Here is a 20,188-nt window from a genome sequence, read left to right as displayed (position 1 = left end):
GTACTTGAATGCCACACCAAATACAAAGGAGTTCAAGAGCATTGTTTTCTCAATGAATCCTGACTCTGCCCCTGAACCTGATGGCTTTACAATTTCATTTTTCTAGAGGCATGGGAAATTTGGCCACTGACCATGTTTCTTTCTTCCTTGCAAGTTACAGGTAATGAGATGCCTATATATATTATTCACACTTGCTTGGTTCTAATACCTAAAGTGGATCATCCTGAAACTCTAGCAGATTTAACTCCCATTACTCTGGTCAATGTGACATCCAAAATCATATCGGAGCTGATGAATAATAGGGGAAAGGGGTTCTAAAATTCAAAACGAACAAATGGGGGCATTTAAATTTTTCAGTTTGAACAAGTAGACGTGTCTATATGAAACCTCATGGAGTAGGGGTAGGAATCACAAAACGGTGCAAGTAGCTCTACCTGGCTATTCGGCCTTTTTAAAAAACAAATTCTGAAAGCATGCCCAAACAAGCTCTAAATAGAGTTACTCCCCCCTCTATGTATCCCTATTTTGATCTTAGTCTGTTCCAAAAATGGATGACCCTTTCTAAATTTGAAAGCAATTTAATGAAACTCCTCATTTTATCTTTAATGACAAGCTTTTATAGTCACAAAAACACTATGAAATATTTAAGACTACAAGTTTCAAAAGTCCTATAACACCCGTGCTTTGGCATGTTTAATAACACAAGTTTTGAAAGTCTTCCTTCTTTCTTAAACCCTGTGTCAATCGAATAGGCTCACATAAATTGAAATGGAGGGATTACTATTTAAGAGTATCTGGCATAAAGCTCATTAGCAAAAGTCCTATTGGACAAATATTGGAGCTGCATAACAGATCAGGGGCTAGCTACAGAAATCAGTAATATAGACCATATTTTCTTGTTCTTTTCCTATTTAAGTATAAAAAAAAATTGCTGCACTAACCTCAAAGTCATGATTAACTTACAACTCCCAGGTCATACATCACTATCCATTCTGGATAAGCTACATGTCAGTTCCAGTTTCCTGTATACACTGTACATAGTATGGGACCCTTTGATGGCTACAACTAGCAGAACAATATACTTGATAATATAATGCCTGAGATGATCAAATTCAAAACCAGTTTAGGCATGTTGATTGTTGAGTTAACACCAAGCAATTTTTAAAGTTCTGCACTTTCTAAAATTCTTTGGTTGTTGGCATATTAGCCCATTTGCCTTGCTAATGTCAAAGCCTTGGCTAGGGTCTGGTTTTTGAAGCTCTACTTCAAAATTTTGTCCTTATTGTTGTTACGAACCCATCCTACTCCTGATCTGCCACCTGGTCCCATTGGAAAGTTATCGCTTTGCTCACTTACAACTCTTGTTCTATGGATAGTCTGTGGTCATTACTATTTGATAAGGAGAAAATTGTATAAATCCAGCAACTGGTTGCAGCAGCATTTGCCAGTGAGCAGCATAATTCAGAAAACTATAGTTTTCTTTGGGCCACACTTGATCATATTGAAAAACAGTTACCTAACTTCAACGGAAAAATACACTTCTTTTTCTTCACAGAGATGAGCAACTTCATGCTTAGGACCTCCACGGCTCCTGCACAACCGTTCATCGTCAGACATGCACTCTAGAACAATACAGATCTTCAATGAGAAATAGTTTGCCTTGGGGGTTTGGTAGAAGGGTGCAACAAATGTGAATTTCCTCAGTTCATCATGTCCTTCGGTCTCATGCAAATCCAGGAAAACAAATTGAGTTAATTTCTCTTCAAGACTCATTTTTATCCACAACCTATTCTCGCTCGAGATGTTATGGAGTATGATATCTAAAGATACACCCACAGGCAGCCCAGAGATGCACGGAAGAGGATTTTGAAATTCATTGCCTTGACAATGCAGTTCAGCTTCCATATATTTGAGATTTCCCAACATAACTACCTTTCTTGGAGTAAAATACTCAAGTGACTTCAGAAGGAGATATGGATTGTCCAAGATTGGACAACTAGAGGTGTCAATCTCACTCAATGACTTCTGAACTTCAACCAGAAAATTGGATGATTCAGTGGATCCTTCTCCACAAATATGTTCAATACAGGATATCACAGAATGTAACTTCTTTAGAGTAGTCTTGTTCGCACAGGTTTCAATATTACAAAGTGTCAATATACCATGCGCAATTATTAACTCTAAGATAAGAAAATTGTCCTCCTTGGTTAAACCTATTAACTTATATCTCATATCCCTCAGGCATCTGTCCAGTTTTTTCAAAGAACACTCCAATTTCCCCCATTCATGAAAGTAGAACTCCTTGGAGAACACCAAGTGTGACCATAAGTGTCCAAGTCGTTCCAAAGCATCTATATACTGCAAAGCAAACACTAACCCACCCCTATGATTGTTATTTGATATCGTTCCTAATTCTGCCTTCAAACTCCTGCATAAACCATACAGTTGAGTAACATCAGCAAACAGCATAGTATTTGATACCTTGACTGGAATATACCTAAAAATTACAACATGCAAGATCTGTCTGGAAAGATAGCAAATCATTTTTTTTTCTATTAACAATTTCCTGGAAGTACTCAGAATAATAAAATGAATAAAAATTGAATAAAAATAACAGTTGTATTAAAAAGTGGTCATAAATTGCTACTAAAGAATTGCAACCTCAGTGTCTGAGTGACGTCATCGATCAACCCAAGTTTCAGTGATGGCCAAATGTCTATTACCACCTGAAGCATGATATTCGCACAATTTATCTCTTTATTATGCTCAATCTGGAAGTCCAAATGTGAGCTTTCTGCTTCCTTCAGCTGTAATTTCCTCCCGGCGTGATATTTAGAGATTTCGCGTCTTTGTGTCAATAGAACATCACCTTTCTCCAGCTGCTCTTCCATTTTAAAAAACTCTGATGCAGAAACAAATGTGAATCTACTGCAATAAGAAAGATAAGCCAAAAGTGTTCTCTGGTCAACTATATCAGCCAAACTGCGAGAGACTCTCCCTAATAGTGTGACAGCATAAGAGAATATTCGCGGTGGAATACTGCAAGTTTGCTGCTTCAATGAGACTGGTGCGGAGGTGGCTAACACTAGATATGAAGCTTTCCTCACATTGTCATAACCCAACTTGCCTCCAGAAGAGGGCTCTATCTGCACACACATTACAAGGTGACAGAAAAACCTATCTAAGTGAAATTGTCATATATAAAGAAACAAGGAGATTAGATCTGACATTGGCCATTTTCAAAATTTCACAGGACCAGAAAGAAGGTCTAAATTTGACAGGAAAAGCTATGCAGGACAATAATATCTTGAAAGCTCTTCAATTTCCTTACACGTGCACTTAAAATATCCAAGATGCCTGCCTTTAAAATGGCCTATCGCACATTTCGCACCACCCAAAATAAGCTGTTTACCATAATACCTGAATTATGATATGATAGGGTTATGCATGAGACTCCTACCAAAGAACCCTACTTATCTTTAACTTGAGTTAGTTACATATATCCACCACAGTTAATATGTCAAATTAAGTGAAAAACTCACAAACAAAGTGAAAAATATGATCTGAAGGCATTCCTGACATCAAAAATCAGCGAGATCATGTTATTTAACGTTACGAATGTCGATCTTTTAGAATCTGAACTGCTGAATTGAACAATTATAAGTACTCACGTTCAACATGATTACTTATTCAAAAAGTCCGGCAAAAGAGAAACTAACCATGTGTCTAGTTTAAGTAAGAGCGATTTTGACCAAAAACCATATAAAAGAAAATAGGAGGAGATTCTCAATTGGTTGAAAAGGCTGATATATAAAACTCATAACACCTACACACATAAAGCAGCTCAACATACTAATCATTGGAAATGTCCGTAAAACCATCAACTGGGCTAATGTACCGGCTGTTGATATAAAACAGAGCTAATGTACTGGACGATACAGGGATCCATACCTACCATTTGGGAAACTTCGTTAATCAAGCTGACTAAAAACTTTCCGTGGTTTTGACCAATCATGAACAAAGCAAAAAAGACTTCAGCTTCATCCTGAAAAATTTAAAATTAGAAAAATCAGCAAATTCATAACAATAACGAGATAGTAGATAACAAATCTATCCTCGCTTTCCATATCTAAGTAAATTATCTACTCAAAATAAAAAGGAAATCCTCAATTGAGATATCAACCCCCCCCCCCCAACCCGGCACCCCCAAGTAGTACCTTTTTCTTGTAGGGGCAATGGAACTCTGTGAGGGTCCTATTATTCCCCTGTACCAGTTTCTAAGTGATATTATTACCACATTTCTCGACCAACCCCAGTTTTAACAGAGGTGTTAATCACATACCAATCATTGCTTGCCATGTATTAATTTGATTGAAAATACTTTTTTCATTTTTCCTTTTGATTTATATTTTTCTTCTTTTTCTCTTTCTTACTTTTTGAGTTCACCAAAGACAACTTTTCCGTTTCATCATCCCACCCCCCCCCCCTTCCTCCTCGAGCTAACCATCCACCTTAGCCCCCATATCCTTTCTTCTTCTTCTTGTGCCCTCCAACCCCCCACCCAAACATACACCTTCGGGCTTCAGCTAATTCCCATATTTTTTCTCTTCATTATTTTTCAATCCCCTCGCCGGAGCAACCCTACCATCTGACAATCACCCTTCATCCTTTTCTCCATCACTAAAACATCACAGCCACCCATTTGACTCCTCCTCCCTCAGATATCCCCCTCTTCTTAAAAAATGAGATCACTATTCTTCTCTGTTGAAAGGGTGTTGGATTTGATTCTTTCAATTTGTAGAAGACAAGGAGTTGACTTCTGTAAATTGTGAAATTTTGTGGCAACAGGCTGTGCTTTAATTTTTAAGGATAGTATTCTGTATCTAAGTTCTCTTCAGTACAGTTTTGGTGGCGTCCAAAGTGATGGAGGTGGTAAATCTGGATTCACAAAGAAGAAGAAAGAAAATAAAAAGAATTAAGGAACAAAAGGTAAAATAAAACGCAAAAATCCATTATAACGAAAATTTAGCAAAACAGTACATGGGTTGTACTGAAACCATATATACAAGAGAACTCCAAAAATCTACTGTCCTATGACTATATTAATACATTTACATTAAGTCCTATACTTTCTAGGAATCTTTTAGAGCTATTACGATTCTTATGTTAATAGGAAATATAAAGAACTTTTAGTACTTTCCATTATTATTTTTATTCTGCATAATGTTGGCTTGAGGAGGGTTTCTACGACGACCTCAAGTTGATACTACAATAATAAATGTGTTCACAATCAATGGATTTCTTTTTTTTTGAATATACAGGGTTTGCGCAAAGTTAGTACGCTGCTTGGTTCACGCGAACCCGTAACAGACCCTCTAGATCCACCCCGCATAGAGCTTAATTGAGTGCTTTGGCGAGATTCCAGAAATGTTGCTCCTAGCCGCTGCAAAATCCAAATGAGGGCAGCCAAAAATTGGAAAATCTGGCGGGAGTTAAAGTTAAAGAATAATGGAATTTTCAAGGAGAGAAGAAGAAAGAATCAAGATGTGTTGCTATTCCTTTGAGAATTTTGAACTTCATCTTGAACGGTGGTCACATTACTCTCTTTTCATCTTTTCTTGAGCTGAGGGTCTATTGGAAACAGTCTCTCTACCTTTACAAAGGTAGGGGTAAGGTCTTCATACACTCTACCCTCCCCAGACCCCACCTGGTGGGACCTAAGTTGTGCGGACTCTCTGTTTTTGGTGCTGATCCTGTCTCGACACGGGTCGGGAGCGGGAGCGGGAGCTGAAGCGAGATACGTCCGCGATACAGTCAACCAAGTTCGGATACTTTGACCGGAGTCCATCGACAAATTTGGGGGAAAAAGGAGATTTTGATTTCTCAAAATTAAAGATAAAACGGATTTAAGATAAGGGAAATGACATACCTTCAATATTACAGTGCTTTTGTCTCATTTGTGCTGCTTCGTGTTTCAGAGAATATACATGTAAGTTTTTCATAGAATATCTCTCAACATTCATAGCTATACTTTTTATAATTTGTAATTTTCTTAGCCGAATCCCTGCACCCGTGTCCATACCCGGATCCGCACCCCCGAATCTTAAAATTAGATTTTGCTGAATCCGACACTCGGATCCGTACCAATATCGGATACCCGCACCCGAGTCCAAGCAACTTAGGATGGGACTATACCGGGTTTGTTGTTGTTGTTATCTTGAATGGTGGTCACCAATTGGCATTTGTCATCGACAAATTGGCACCCTAACCATGTTTGGATTTAACTGCTCAGTAAATAGTAATTGAAACAATCTTTTTGCAACATACCTGGGGATACAATTCCAAATCTCTTATAAGTCCATTAACACACATTTTGAACATATCTAAGCTCGGTAGTTCCGTCAGTTTTAGTACCTTCCTCGCTGTACATCTTATCAAGCTGTGACTGTCTAGTAGAACCCAAAGAAACTGCAAAATAAAAAATAAGAAGTTTAGAGGAAATCCAACAGCCTTTTCTTTCAAATGAGCAGAAGAAAATACAATCTTAAGCTTCATCAAAAGAAAGTACAGTATTACATATTTCAACACTACAGTAGTCAACGTTTTCCTTACAAGTAGCTATAGCAGTCGAATTAAAGAGAGAGAACATCAAATTCTTGATGTCCAAAAAAGCACAGGTAAATGAAGAAAGGGATAAGGAATAAATCAAGACTTGAACAGGATGCGGAGTGAATGATCAAGATGACAAGATGTAATTTTAACCAGTTTATCCCATCAATAGTTAAATAGTTGCACTATGTTAGATCAAGCCGACAAACAAACAGTAAATTTTAGGTATAGACTGTTTGCACAGGTTTTTGCTCACCAATCTAGCTTCATGTAGCTATATGTTTGAAGCTTAGGTTTCTCTCTGTAACCTTGCATCTACTTGATGCCTTTCTAATGACATTTGTTTACTTTACCCCCCAAAAAAAAAAAAAAAAAAAAAAAAATATCAGTGAATGCAGCAATATAGAAAGATGCGGTTCCAGGTGTAAAATTTGAACGAGGTGCAGACAAAGTAATCCCACTTGCCTGTGTCTCTCAACAAGAAAAATTCAAACAAAGGCCTCTAGATAGATCAAAGATTTACCATGTGCAGATGTTCTTGTTGCACCTTTAGATGGCCAAACATTGCCATATGATGCATTGTATCTAAAGCTTGTAATCTTACAGCCACCGAATCATCATTAAGTGCGTCCATCAACAAGTTCACAACCTCTTTAGAAAACTCAGCAGAAAGGATTGCTAACGTTCGCAAAGCTCGGCAAGCAGATTCTCTTACCTTCAATTACGCAAAAGGGAGTTATACTGGCATATTCCTTATTGTAAAGTTTCCTAAATTAGAGAAAGAGAAAGAAGTGACTCTCAGAACATGGCAAGCACAGAAAATGTCACCTCAAAAAAATCATCCTCCAGTCCATGTAGAAAAGCAAAACTGGCACTCGTCGCTGGTATCCTGAACAATTTCTCAGAGTACTGGCCTGGAAAATCCATTTTGTTTGTTGCAGATGAAGCTTTCTTATATAGCGTTTGTAAAAGAATATATTCAGAAACAATTTCAATCTTCCCTAGGGCATTAAAAACTTCAACCCTGACCTCAACACTCATGTCTCTCACCACTGAACATAGCTGCGAGCATATCATGTAAAATGAGAAAGGTGAGTCAAAAAAGGATATCTTGCATTATTGTTTATATGGCCATTATTATGAACATCTTCTTCTAAAACATTTAAAGCATTACCAGGTATAGTTGAAACAAATTCTAAAATGAGAAGGAAGAGAGAGAGAGAGAGAGAGTACATGCTGGCTAATTCGGTTTCAGACAATTTTGATTCACAAGATGTTCATGGCAAGACTCAGACACCTCATGGCAACATTGTTGTTAAATTAAATAAGAGAATTATCTCCAATGGTTTCTTCTGATCTCCCCTCCAGAACCTAGTTCAGTAAATGAAAATGACTCACTACAAATATTAAGTCCCTAAAATTTTGAAGGATGTTCAAGAGCGGCCCGATTGGGGTGCCATCTACCTCTAGAAGAATCAAAATTACCATTAATTTGACTTCTTATTTTTCCTTCTTTTCCTCTCTGTAGGTAAATACATTATTCCATTTTCAACTGAACAGTGGCAAGGGTAAGATATTAACAAAGATGACTTTAATGTGACAACCAATCAGATATAAGTGAAGAAGAAGGAAAAAAACCTGCAGAAATAATGCATCAGACCAGCCCCCTTTACTTCTCCCTTGTGTAGATGACACAATCAACTGCCCGCATGCACTAACCTGGATCATGACAGGAGTAAAAGAATCAGTCATTGATTATAAATATCCTCTAACCAGGAAATGAAAGTCTGCGATCTTTACTTTTCCTATAGCAGTTAAATTTAGAGATGTTTGGATTGGCTTTTTAAAAATAGCTTATAAGCTAAAAGCTGAAAGCCAAAAGTTGGTATTACCAACTTTTGGCTTTTAGCTTATTTTTGTACTTTTTTGGCCTAAAAGTAAGTGCTTAAAAGCACTTTTTATCTTTCCCAAACACCACAAAAAGTAGAAAAAGAGCTTATAAGCCAAAAAGCACTCAAAATAAGCTGGCAAGCACCCTCTTAATGCAGCCGTTAGTACTTAGTAGGATCAAACATCCACAAAAATGAAGCAGCTGTACAACAACCCCGTGTTTCTTAAAACAACAACTTCAACATTTATTTCAACAAGAAACTTGTACGGGTCATTTGGTTGGTCTCGAGAGGAGAACTAATCTCCACATGAAATCCAGCATTATTTAATGCAATGTTTGATACTTTTGTTTTTCTCCTAAATCATACCTATATAAGTCATGAGGGAATCTATGTATTATTCTATGCGGGAGAGAATATGGAATAAGAATGCGAGTACTAATAATACATGGATTAAAAATACTGAAATGGCACCTAAACTCACAAGTAAACAAAAATTATTTTGTTTTAGAAGGAAACGCATATTTTAAATTATACAATACTAAGTTGCAATATATCAAATTAAACATCCAAACAAGAAATAATCCCTATATTACAATCTTTGCGTTACTAATATCTTGAAGAAGCAGGTGACCTCTTCAGAAAACTTTAGTAAGCAATTGGACCAGTCCAGCAATTCCAGTGGGCCTGATCCGGCTCAAGTCATATTTAATGACTTAAATTCCCAGCCCAGTCCAGAAATAACAACTGATGATTTTTGAGGAGCTATTTGCATACAGGCCTCTTCTCCAGAAACTCCACAAGGTTTATTCCTTACGACTGAAACAGCGGAGTATCACATGCATGCAAAGACTCGGGGAAAATATGGTGGAAGAGGAGGGGGTTCTTCATTTTCACAAAGAACAACAGCTGGTAAATCTCGATTCAAGCATTAATGGGGAGTTATGGGATGTGGAAGAGGCCATACCTATTCAAACAGACCAGGAAGTTCTTGCTATTGAAAAGGAGAGAGATACGACCGCTTGGGTTCGCCAAAATCTCATCAAGCTAGGCAAGATTTTTGGTGTTGACTTCAAGGAACATGAAGAAGAAGCCCGGGAACTTCCTATGCAAATTGATGCGTGTAGGCAAGCTAGAAGGATGGAACCAGGCACGGAAATTAAAAAATCCAGAGCCAAAGGATCACAAGAGTTAAAGAAATTAATTACTTTTGATGTTAAATTCAAAAGTAATGGGAGCAGCAACAAGGGGAAGGGGAAAGCAATATCTGAATAATGAAGCTCAACCTTGTGTCATGGAATGTAAGGGGATTAAATGATGTGGGGAAAAGAAGGATGGTAAAGAGCCTAGTAGATCATTGGGGGCCAGACATTCTTTATTTCCAGGAAACCAAACTAGAGGGGAACATTCATGATCTACTGAAGCAAATTTGGGGGGGAAGATGGGTAAGATTTGCTTGCCTAGAAGCAAGTGGTACTAGAGGGGGAATTATTATGCTATGGGATTGTAGGGTTTGGAAGGGAGAGATCCTACAAACAGGTGTTTACACTCTAACCCGCAAGTTTGAGGCTAAGCTCCAGAATTTCAATTGCCGAATATCGGGGGTCTATGCTCCAAACAGTAAGATAGAGAGGAGAAATGTATGGGATGAATTGGGGGCTGTTAGAGGTCTTATGGAGGTTCCTTGGGCAGTTTGTGGTGATTTTAATGTTGGTAGGTTTCCTTCTGAAAAGAGGAATTGTCAGAGGAGATCTTCAGCAATGGTAAAATTCTCATGCCTCATAGAAGACTTGGAGCTTATTGATTTACACCTAGAAGGGGGTACTTACACCTGGTTCACAGGTGATACTCATACTACAGCCTCGAGGATAGACAGGATCTTATTCTCTTCTGATTGGAATGATCATTTCAGAAAGGTGAAGCAAGCAACTCTTCAACAAATCTTATTTGAAGTTCTGACCATGTTCCTATTGCGCTCTTCTGTGGACCTTGGGAACAGAGGCGAATCTAGAATTTTTAAAACATGGGTTCACCATTAAAAAGGAAAAGAAGGAACAAAGTGTGTTTTGTGGGAATTGATCCCTCGTCCTCTTGGTAAATAACTCAACCTTCAACCAAGTGCACCATTTAACCTTCTTGTTGTATGTGTTCCAGCAGGTAATATTATACCAATTTTAGAAAATATATACATAAAATACTTAGTTTTACGGAGAGACCATGTGTTCACGTGCCCCAAATTTACTTCCTAAATTCGCCCCTGCTTGGGAACACAACAAATCTTATTTCAAGTTCAAAAATTGGTGGCTAAATACTGAAGGTTTTGTTGATAGAATCGGTTCTTGGTAGAAATCTTTTGTGTTCTATGGGAAGCCGGATTATATTTTAGCTTGCAAACTGAAAGCTGTAAAAAGCAAGCTTAAAGAGTGGAATAGAATTGAACAGGGGAACCTGAATATCCAAAGGTCTAAACTGCTAAGTCAAATGGAAAGTTTGGACCTTTTTTTTTTTTTTTTTTTTTTTTTGATAAAGTAATCAAATGTCATTAGTAAAGCATCCACAAGATGCAAGGTTACAGGCGGGCAGGTGGGCAAAAGAAGCTGCTTCAAACAAAACAGGAAGCAAACTTAGACTATAAACCTGTAAAACAGCCAAAAGGAATCCTGCCTATTGTACTAAGCTAAGCTAAAGACAGGGAACTAACAAAATCCAAAAAAGTATCCACACTGTTTACAGGGGTAAGAAAATGCCAACTAAATAAGCACTCTAAACATCTAGCCTTGAGAGTACTGAGATTCCATCAAAGCATCTACTATTTCTCTCCTTCCAGACATGCCAAGCTAGAGGAAGAAACTTATAGAAGGAGATTGAAGAAAAGTCAGAATCCGACTCTTCCTAAGGAGAAGAGTCTGAGAATTGGAGAGATTTTGGACTGCATACACCATACAAAGAGTCTGCCCTATCAGCTTCATCGTCTGCTTCCAATTGAGAAATTTCCCCCTCCATATTTACCAAATCCCTGAACTTCAAAGCTTGAACTTCTAACGCAAGGGTGTCTACGGATTCTGTGACTTGAGAGGATGACAGTTTAAAGCTGCATGGGTCGAGTTTGGACCCAGATGCTCTCCAGAATTGGGACTTGATGGGCCACTTGTGGTGTTTCCCTTTTGTTGGGCCTTTTGAATAGTAGCTACTATTCAAGGCCATTGAGGTGCTCCCTTTATAAATCCATCCCACAAAGATGCTAGGGAAATTAAGCCCAACTAACACTTGCTCTACAAATACCCAGTCAACAGAGTCATAGAGTCATATGCCTTCTGCATGTCAATTTTAAGCATACATCTTAGAGATAAAATTTTCTCTTACATACCCTTTAACTAGCTCATGACTCAACAGGTAGTTATCAGTGATGAGACTCCCCCTAGTACAAAAGCTGCCTGACTGTGGTCTATCAAACAACTCATTACACATTGGAGCCTTTTTGTAATCACTTTAAAATTCAGCTTATACAACATAGTACAACAAGAAATGGGTCTGAATTCTTTAATAGATGTAGGAGATTATACCTTGGGGATCAAAGTGACAGTGGTACAATTAATGGCCTTGTACATCCAGTTGGATTGAAAAAAGTGTTTCACTGCATCTGTAACATAATCACCAATAACAGGCCAAGCCTTTTTGAAGAAATAGGCATTGAATCCATCGCATCCTGGAGCTTTTGAATCATCTATATCCCTTAATGCCAACACCACTTCAGCTGTTGTAACTGGTGTAATAAGAGTTGTTGCTCTCTATTCAGGACTGGTCCATCAGCTATTACACTAGGGTCAATAGCAGGGAGCTGTACAGCACTTTTACCCAGTAACCTCTTGTAGAAGCCAGTAATTTCTGCTGCTAACTCCATATCTGCGCTAACAATGTCACCCCCCTCAGTGGTCAATCTTCTAATACTATTCTGGGCCATTCTGTTTTTAAGGCAAGCATGAAAATAAGCTGAGTTTGTATCTCCAAGCTTCAACCATTGCAACATTGATTTCTGCTTGAGAATGCTCTCTTCCACCAATATCCATTTTTCTAGGGACAGCTTGAGTTCTTTTTCAGTGTCATACAAGTTTTGATCATACAGTCTCTCAGCTGCTCCCGGATAGCACTTAACTATTGTCTAGAACTGTGGATTCTCTGCTCAACTTTGGAGTATTCCATAGCATTCAGTCTCTTCATCTCCTCTTTCATACCCTTCAGTTTATTCCAGATGAGTGCCATATTCCTACCTTGCATTGGGGATTCCCACACCTGCTGTACAGTTGCCAGAAAATCAGTATGGGTGGTTAAATGGTTCAAAAATCTAAATGGTCTTCCACCTCCTCTCTGGTCATTGGCAAAGGTTATACATAGCATAGAATGGTCAGAGAAATGAGGGTCAGTAGCTTCCACTGCTAAATGTGGCCGCATGTTCATCCAAGCTGGGTTGACTAGTGCTCTTTATTATAGTGAGTATTCTCCAGGAGTTGCTCAAATCAGCTACTTCAGCATCTTGGATCAAGCTACCTCCAATCCTGTCATCATGTTGCAAAACAGCGTTAAAGTCTCCCTTTACCACCCAAAGGAGTTGTATGTTAGCCTCTAAGTTCTGAATATCTTGCCACATGCTCTTCCTATCATTTCTGGTATGAAGTCCATAAATTGCTGTAAACTCAAACTTGATGTCACTACTAATTTCATGAATGCAACAATGCATAAGCTGGCTAGTGATGCTGGTTACATTAACATCGACCACCCCTTGATCCCACACAAGCCAGATTCTACCCCTTCCATTTTGTGCATAATTGTGTTGCCAGCTCCAGCTAGGAAAAACTTTCCTAATAATGTATGGTGCTTTTTGTGCACTTACCCTAGCAACTTTCATTAGGAATGGTGTTAGGGATCGGGGGGCTGCCACCCCTGCACCAAATTAAAAGCAACTTCAAACACCTATTGGAAGGTGTTTTCCTTTAGAAGAGTGAAGCCATTATTCAAATCAACAATGTATTCATTATGCACTGGCATTGGAGCCTTTCCATGAGATTTGCCTTGAACTTGTATCCATCCCTCCTTCTCTGTTACAACCGTATCATTCTCAACAGGTCCTGATTCAGGATTTGCTTTTGGTGCCACATTTTGCTCAGTCTGAACTTGGCCCTTGCCTTGCCAAACCTTCTGAGTTTTGTTGGGCACTACTTTGGCTTGTCGTTGTTGATTCTTCTTCTGTGGGTTCACCTGGCATATGTGTCCAATCTGGCAACATTCAGGGCAATATTGTGGCCACCACTCATAGTCTACAAACGGCTCAAAAGGTCTGGCAATTGGAATCAAGCATATGTTGGCAAGGAAACAGTGACATCCATTTCTATCAACACCCTAGCATATGTTATCCTTTCCATCCTTGTTGTGCATTCATCAGCATACAAAGGAGTACCAAGACAACTGGCCAATCGACTGAGGGAATCAGGTCTCCAGCAACTCAGAGGAAGACTAGGGAACATCACCCATAAGGGTATTGTCTTTAATATCTCTTCACTGAAGTTGAACTTTTCATTCCAAGGCTTTACTATCACTGGTTTGCTATTCATCATATGGGGCCCTGACATCATAACCTGATTTCGATCCCCACAATTCTGAAATTTGACCACGAAGCGTTATGGTAGTAAATGGTAGGCTTAGTTTCAAAAGACCATTGACTAGCAAGAAATCGATTCACAGCCCCAATAGTCGGAGATTCCCCAACTACATACAGAACCATTGCAGCCTGCCAATCTTCAGCACCTTTTGCTACCTCTACTTTGTCGAATTGAACCATCTTTATCCCATCCTTAATCACTGGAGCAATAAATTGTAGAGATATACCATTAGATGCAAGTTTTGTCCCATTATATGGGTTAGCCCATGTTTTCTCTGGTGCCTGGCTGACTTGAATTAGGTTTACCGGAGTAAGCTCAAGTCGCCGCTGATGCAGCGAGGGGCTTTCTTTTTCTTTACACCATGGGTTTTTATATCAAGTGTTGGGAAATTCTAAAACAAGATATCATTGAAAAGAGCTTCAATGCTACTTATATTGCTTTGATCCCCAAGAAGACAGGTGCAAATGAACTGAAAGACTTTAGACCTATAAGCTTGATAGGTAGTTTCTATAAGCTTCTGTCTACGGTACTGACTGAGAGGTTAAAAGGGGTGGTGCATAAGTTGGTAGATTCCCAACAAATGGCTTTCATTAGAGGAAGACAAATTATGGATGTTGTATTGATTGCTAATGAAGCAGTAGATTAAAGAATATCACAAAACAAGCCTGGCATTTTGTGTAAACTGGATATTGAGAAAGCTGTTAACTGGGAGTTTCTACTCAGAATCCTACAACATGGGTTTTGGGGGGGAATGGATCAAGTGGATCAGGTTCGGTATATCTACCGTGAAATTCTCTATCCTAGTTAATGGAGAAGGTTTTTTTTATGCTCAATGAGGAATTAGGCAAAGGAACCCTTTATCTCCTTTCCTATTCATTCTAGCTATGGCGGGTTTAAAAACATGATCAAGACAGCAAAAGTAAATGGGTGGATTACAGGTTTTGAGGTTTCCACAAACAATGAGAGTTTGGAGGTGACTCATCTCCAATATGCAGATGATATTTTGATTTTTTGTGATGCAGATAAAGAACAACCAAAATATTTGAGAGTTCTTCTGGTACTTTTTGGAGGCATCTCAGGGCTTCACATCAACTCAGTCCCTAACATAGAGATTCTGGCAATCTTGGGAGGAGAAGTAGGTTCTCTACCCTCTATCTATCTTGGGATGCCATTGGGTGCTAAATCGAGGTCAAAGAGCATTTGGGATGCAGTTCTGGAGAAGTGTGAGAAGAAGTTGTCTAGATGGAAAGCACAATATGTGTCTCTGGGAGGCAGGCTCACTTCGATTAATGCGGTTCTTGATGCTCTCCCAAAATATATGTTATCCTTATTTTCCTATTCCTCAAGTGTAGTCCAAAGTGTAGTCCAAAGACTGGACCAACTCAGAAGGTCCTTTTTCTGGCAAGGAAACAAAGAAAAAAAAGAGGTTATCATTTGGTAAAATGGAAAGTTCTGATTAGAAGTAAAAAACAAAGGGGTCTTGGTATCAAAAATTTAAAGAATCAAAGTAAAGCTTTAAAACTGAAGTGGTTGTGGAGGTATGCTCAAGACTCACATTCTTTTGGGGTAATGTGATCAAATTGAAATGTAAGGAGCTGGACTTTTGGGCTACCAAGGAGGTCAATACTCCATATGGTGTAACTGTCTGGAGGTCAATCAGAGCATGGTGGTCTTTTTTGAAGAGCCAATCTATTATCAAAGTAAATAATGGCAACAGAAGTTTGGAGGAACTATTTCCTGATATGCTTGCTCTGGCACAACATCAGAACAAAACAGTGGTTGAAATGTGGTCACCTCAAGGTTGGGATTTGATTTTCAGAAGAATGTTGAATGACTGGGAAATACCTATATTAATTGAGCTATTTAAGCATTTGGAATCTTTCCAAGGGCTGACTGACAGATGGGGTGGACTGCTTGTGGAGGACTGGTCATACAAGGGGCAATACAAAGTGAGCTCGGCCTATAAGATCATGAACATGACTGAGCAACAGAACTCCAACTGGCCTTGGAGACAAATTTGGAAAGCTAAATTACCTCTTAAGGTAGCATGCTTTACATGGTTGCTACCCAAAGAAGCTGTTTTGACACATGAAAACTTGAGAAAGAGAAGGATTATCTTAACTTCCAACTATTGCTTATGTGGGAAAGCAGCTGAGACACATCTATTTTTACATTGCAGAATTACTGATCAGCTATGAAAGATTTTTATCAATCTCAGAGGCAGAGATTGGACAATGCCTAGCAAGATTGTTGACACTCTTTCTAGCTGGGAGGAGGCAGGGATTGGGGCAAGGAATAGAAGTTATTGGAGGACCATTCCATTTTGCATTTGGTGGAGTATCCGGAAAGAAAGGAACTCCAGATGTTTTGAGGATAGGAGTAGCACTCCACAGAAGATCGAGCAAGATCGACCAAGACAGTATTCTGCTGCTCTGTTTTTGGTGTACAAAGAATCCCTCTGTAGATGCAGAATCAATCCTAGAAGTCCTTGACTCAAGCTAGGATTTTACTTTTCTTAGCTTCTTAGTTTTCTTACTTTCAAGTAAAGGGGTTTTACAGTACTACCTATGTACTGGTCTATAATAGAAAGTTGTTACCTGTTCAAAAAAAAGAAATCCTTATTCAAAACAAAAAAATCTTTGCATTACTAATCTCTGCATTGCAATCCCTGCATAACTTGTCTCCAAACCAAACGACCTTTTAGAGCATGAGAAGAGCTTTGAAGTGCTGGAACTATAATGGGGGAGCAGTAAGACAAAAGAGTTGGTGGAAACTTGTTCCAGCTGTTATTTGGTGGATAATTTGGAAGGAGATGAATAATAGAGTTTCCGAAGCCAAATGCAATTCTGTGCAGAAAATCAAGATGAATTGTATTATTTTGTTTCACTTTTGGTGTAAAGAAAACTAAGTAGAGGAGGTTGAATCACTAGTTGATATGATAGGTTCCTTGTGAAGCAATAGCATGGTGAGGTTTTTGTAAGTATGGCTGCACTGTTATGGTGCAGGTTCATATATATATATATATATATATATATATATATATATATAAACTAGTTATGTGAGGCCCGTGCTAAGCCCAAGCCCAAACTCAAGATATAAAAGTAGATATTTTAATTAAAGAAATATAATTTGTGTTAGTACAAGTGTACAACAACAACAACCATATACCCATTGTAGTCCCACAAGTGAGTAATTACGTTAGTAATAATTAATTTTCATATAAGTATATTTTCAATATATGAAAGCAAAACTTTCATTCCACTCCTTTAATATTTTAACTTCCATTTTGATGAAATTATTTACTTCAAATCAAATGCGGAGCCAGAATTTGACATTTATAAGTTATGTATCCTAATTTTCTAAAGTTATTTAGTTCTAAATAAATAATCTATACATAGTTAATGAACTTTTAAGACAAATACATAATTTAACTTGTAGACAATGGATGAAGTGCTCCTCCCTTAATTAGGGATTAGGGGTTCAAACATGGATATGGAAAAAATCTTTGAGGGAGCGCTTCCCCCGAACGGGTGCGATACAAACAGAATTATCTCTGATTAATTAGGCTCAAATACGGATATCGAGCACCAAACAAAAAACCAAAGAACATGAAAAATAAGGTAGGAGGTTCGATAGCTTTTGAAAAGTAGACCTTAAAAACAAAACAAAAAATTGACTTAAATAAATAAGATTAGGACCTAAAAGTAATTAATTAAAAAGTTTTAAAAAATTTGGAAATTCTTGTGAGGACTACAAAAGTCTCTAAGTTTCCCCTTATATATAGTAGTAATATACAGGTTACCAGTCTCAAAAAAAAAAAAAAAAAGAGCATGAGAAGAGCTTTAACCAATTTCTCCAGCCACAGACCAAAAAATCAACCCTCAACGTATTGATTGCAGAATATTCAGATAGTATAATTCATTACCATCTGCTTAAGACATATATGCTAACCAATCAAGAAGTAACGATTCTAAGATTATATGTTTATTGTCCTATCTTTGTTGGGAAATTTGCAAGGATTAGTACTCAATTAATCATTTTCTCTTAAAAAGAAGTGTAGAAAAATGCTTTTCTTTAATTCTTCCAAAACCCTAGGAGTTCTTTTAACAATTTGAAGGATATACCTACAAGAAAAGTAGGGGTACATGGTATAGCTATTATAAAAAGGGTAGGGAAAGGAGAAAATGCAATTATTAAATAATATGTAAAGACAAAAATGAGAAGGAAAAAAAAAAAGGTAACGACGCGATCACACCAATTTCATAAAAAATGGGACTTTTTCGACGTCACATAACGATGGATTTACGATACTATACAATTAAATTTAAGTGACAATCACAACAAACATCGTATTTAAACTAACAACACAATACAATAATACAATAGATAAAAGTAACAACACAATACAATACAATAAACAAGTTGTTAGCATTCAGAAATCTTACCGCACGAACAGCAGAACATCGTACGGAGTCCTCAAAATCAAACAGAAGCTCAACAGCTCGAAAATAGCAACCTAGTATAAGACCTCCATCTTCCACAACAACACACTTGCACAAATCCGCTAATCCAATCAAAGCAACATTTCGAATATCCGGATAAGGATCCTTCGTAAACCCTAGCAGTACCGTAAGCAAAACAGACGGCCTTATCTCAAATCTACTCACATTTAAAAGCAACCAATGACGAACCGAAACACAAGGCTTAAAAACAAGAGACAGGAATGTCGACACATCATTGACGTTAACGTTGTTACTATCGGAGATGGAAAGGAGACACGCAAATGCATCGGCTAGTGAGCGCGTGGAGGTAGTTGAAGGGACGAATACTGATTCATCATCAGCGTTACTACACGCGCGTGCATCGACTAGTGAGCGCGTTGAGGTTGTTGCAGAAAGGACATATGTGGATTCATCATCAGCGTTAGTAATCGCGCGTGCACCAGCGAGTGAGCTCGTGGAGGCTGTTGAAGGGAGTAATGTAGACTCATCAATAGCGTTAACGTTACTACACGCGAGTTCATCGGCGCATGAGCGCGTGGTGGCTGTTGAAGGGACGGATGTTGATTCTTCATCATTCACAGAGATGTTGCTACACGCGAGGGCGTCTGCGAGTGAGCGCGTGGAGGATGAAGAGAATTGACGGAGGGCGGAGGTGAGGTTAGGGTTAGGGTTTTTGAGAAGAGAGAAGAGGCGAAGAATGTGATGGTGGATAAAAGGGTTAGAGTTAGGGGTTTTGAGGGTTGGGATTAGGGTATTGGAGATGGATGAAAGTGTAGAGTTGGAAGTGGAAGGGTTGGAAATGAGAGAAAGAGCTTGTAAGAGAGCTTTTTGAGGACTGTTGTTTTCGCTGGTCTCCAAATTACGCCGAAGTAGGTGTTCCATCGGTGTTAGATGGCGGCGTGACGGCGGTGGAAGGAGGCGTGGGGTTCTGCCTATTGATTAATTAATAACACTCCTCCTCTGGGTCCGAAACATTATAATTCAAAATAAATAACAAGGTAGCTCTGAATTTGTTTTGGTCCTTCTCCAAGCTTCCGGAAGACCACCTTAGCGTGGAATATTCTAGAGTCTTCCACTTTCCAGTTTTGTATTTGCCTCTTCTCCAACCTTCTCAGTAAAACCCCATTTCTGCGCAATCGCTAGACAAAAACCCCCCGAGTTTGAAACATTAAAAATTATTGTCAGTCTAATAATGGCAACACGGAGGTCTGCTGTGGCGGCCTTGAAGGCGTCTCGTTCGCGCGTACTGTCTCAGTGTCGTCCACCACTTTCTCGTGTTAAAGAGACCTGGAAGATTTAAGTTTTGGTGATAAAAAAGTCTGATAATTAGAAATGGTGAGGTCAAACTTGTTTTAAAAATGTTATTAATTAAAATCGACCAATTATAATTTTTAAAATTTATAATCTTTTACAAAAATACACAAAAGCCCATACACATTATACAAAAACTTCTTCCAACCCACACACATTATACAAAAACTCCATCCAACCCACTTCCCCCCACGATCCCAACTACTTGTTCATCTTATTTCAA

The 20,188-nt window shown here is 38.4% G+C and overlaps 1 protein-coding gene across 1 annotated transcript; it reads right to left on the bottom strand.

The window, feature by feature from the left end:
• Positions 1-795: 795 nt before the first annotated feature.
• On the bottom strand, positions 796-19,797 carry LOC132068779 (protein SIEL). Its single transcript, XM_059462477.1, has 8 exons — positions 18,598-19,797; positions 8,248-8,328; positions 7,438-7,671; positions 7,133-7,324; positions 6,328-6,468; positions 3,956-4,045; positions 2,662-3,146; positions 796-2,428 (listed from the first exon to the last, which is right to left on the bottom strand). The coding sequence occupies exons 1-8, from the start codon at positions 19,534-19,536 to the stop codon at positions 1,513-1,515; spliced, it is 3,078 nt and encodes a 1,025-aa protein (XP_059318460.1). The 5' UTR covers positions 19,537-19,797; the 3' UTR covers positions 796-1,512.
• Positions 19,798-20,188: the final 391 nt, after the last annotated feature.

This window comes from Lycium ferocissimum, chromosome 8 (genome assembly GCF_029784015.1).
Source record: "Lycium ferocissimum isolate CSIRO_LF1 chromosome 8, AGI_CSIRO_Lferr_CH_V1, whole genome shotgun sequence".
NCBI lineage: Eukaryota > Viridiplantae > Streptophyta > Magnoliopsida > Solanales > Solanaceae > Lycium > Lycium ferocissimum.
The sequence above is the reverse complement of the archived record's forward strand: the minus strand, read 5'-3'. Positions and strand labels throughout refer to the sequence as shown.

Bases quoted from the DNA above. Each gene is read 5' to 3' on its own strand.
- LOC132068779 (XM_059462477.1), bottom strand. From the start codon at position 19,536: ATGGAACACCTACTTCGGCGTAATTTGGAGACCAGCGAAAACAACAGT. The intron at 8,329-18,597 runs GTAAGATTTCTG...GTCATGATCCAG, and splicing joins GATGTTCTGCTGTTCGTGCG to GTTAGTGCATGCGGGCAGTT. The intron at 7,325-7,437 runs GTGACATTTTCT...GCGTAATTGAAG, and splicing joins TGGAGGATGATTTTTTTGAG to GTAAGAGAATCTGCTTGCCG.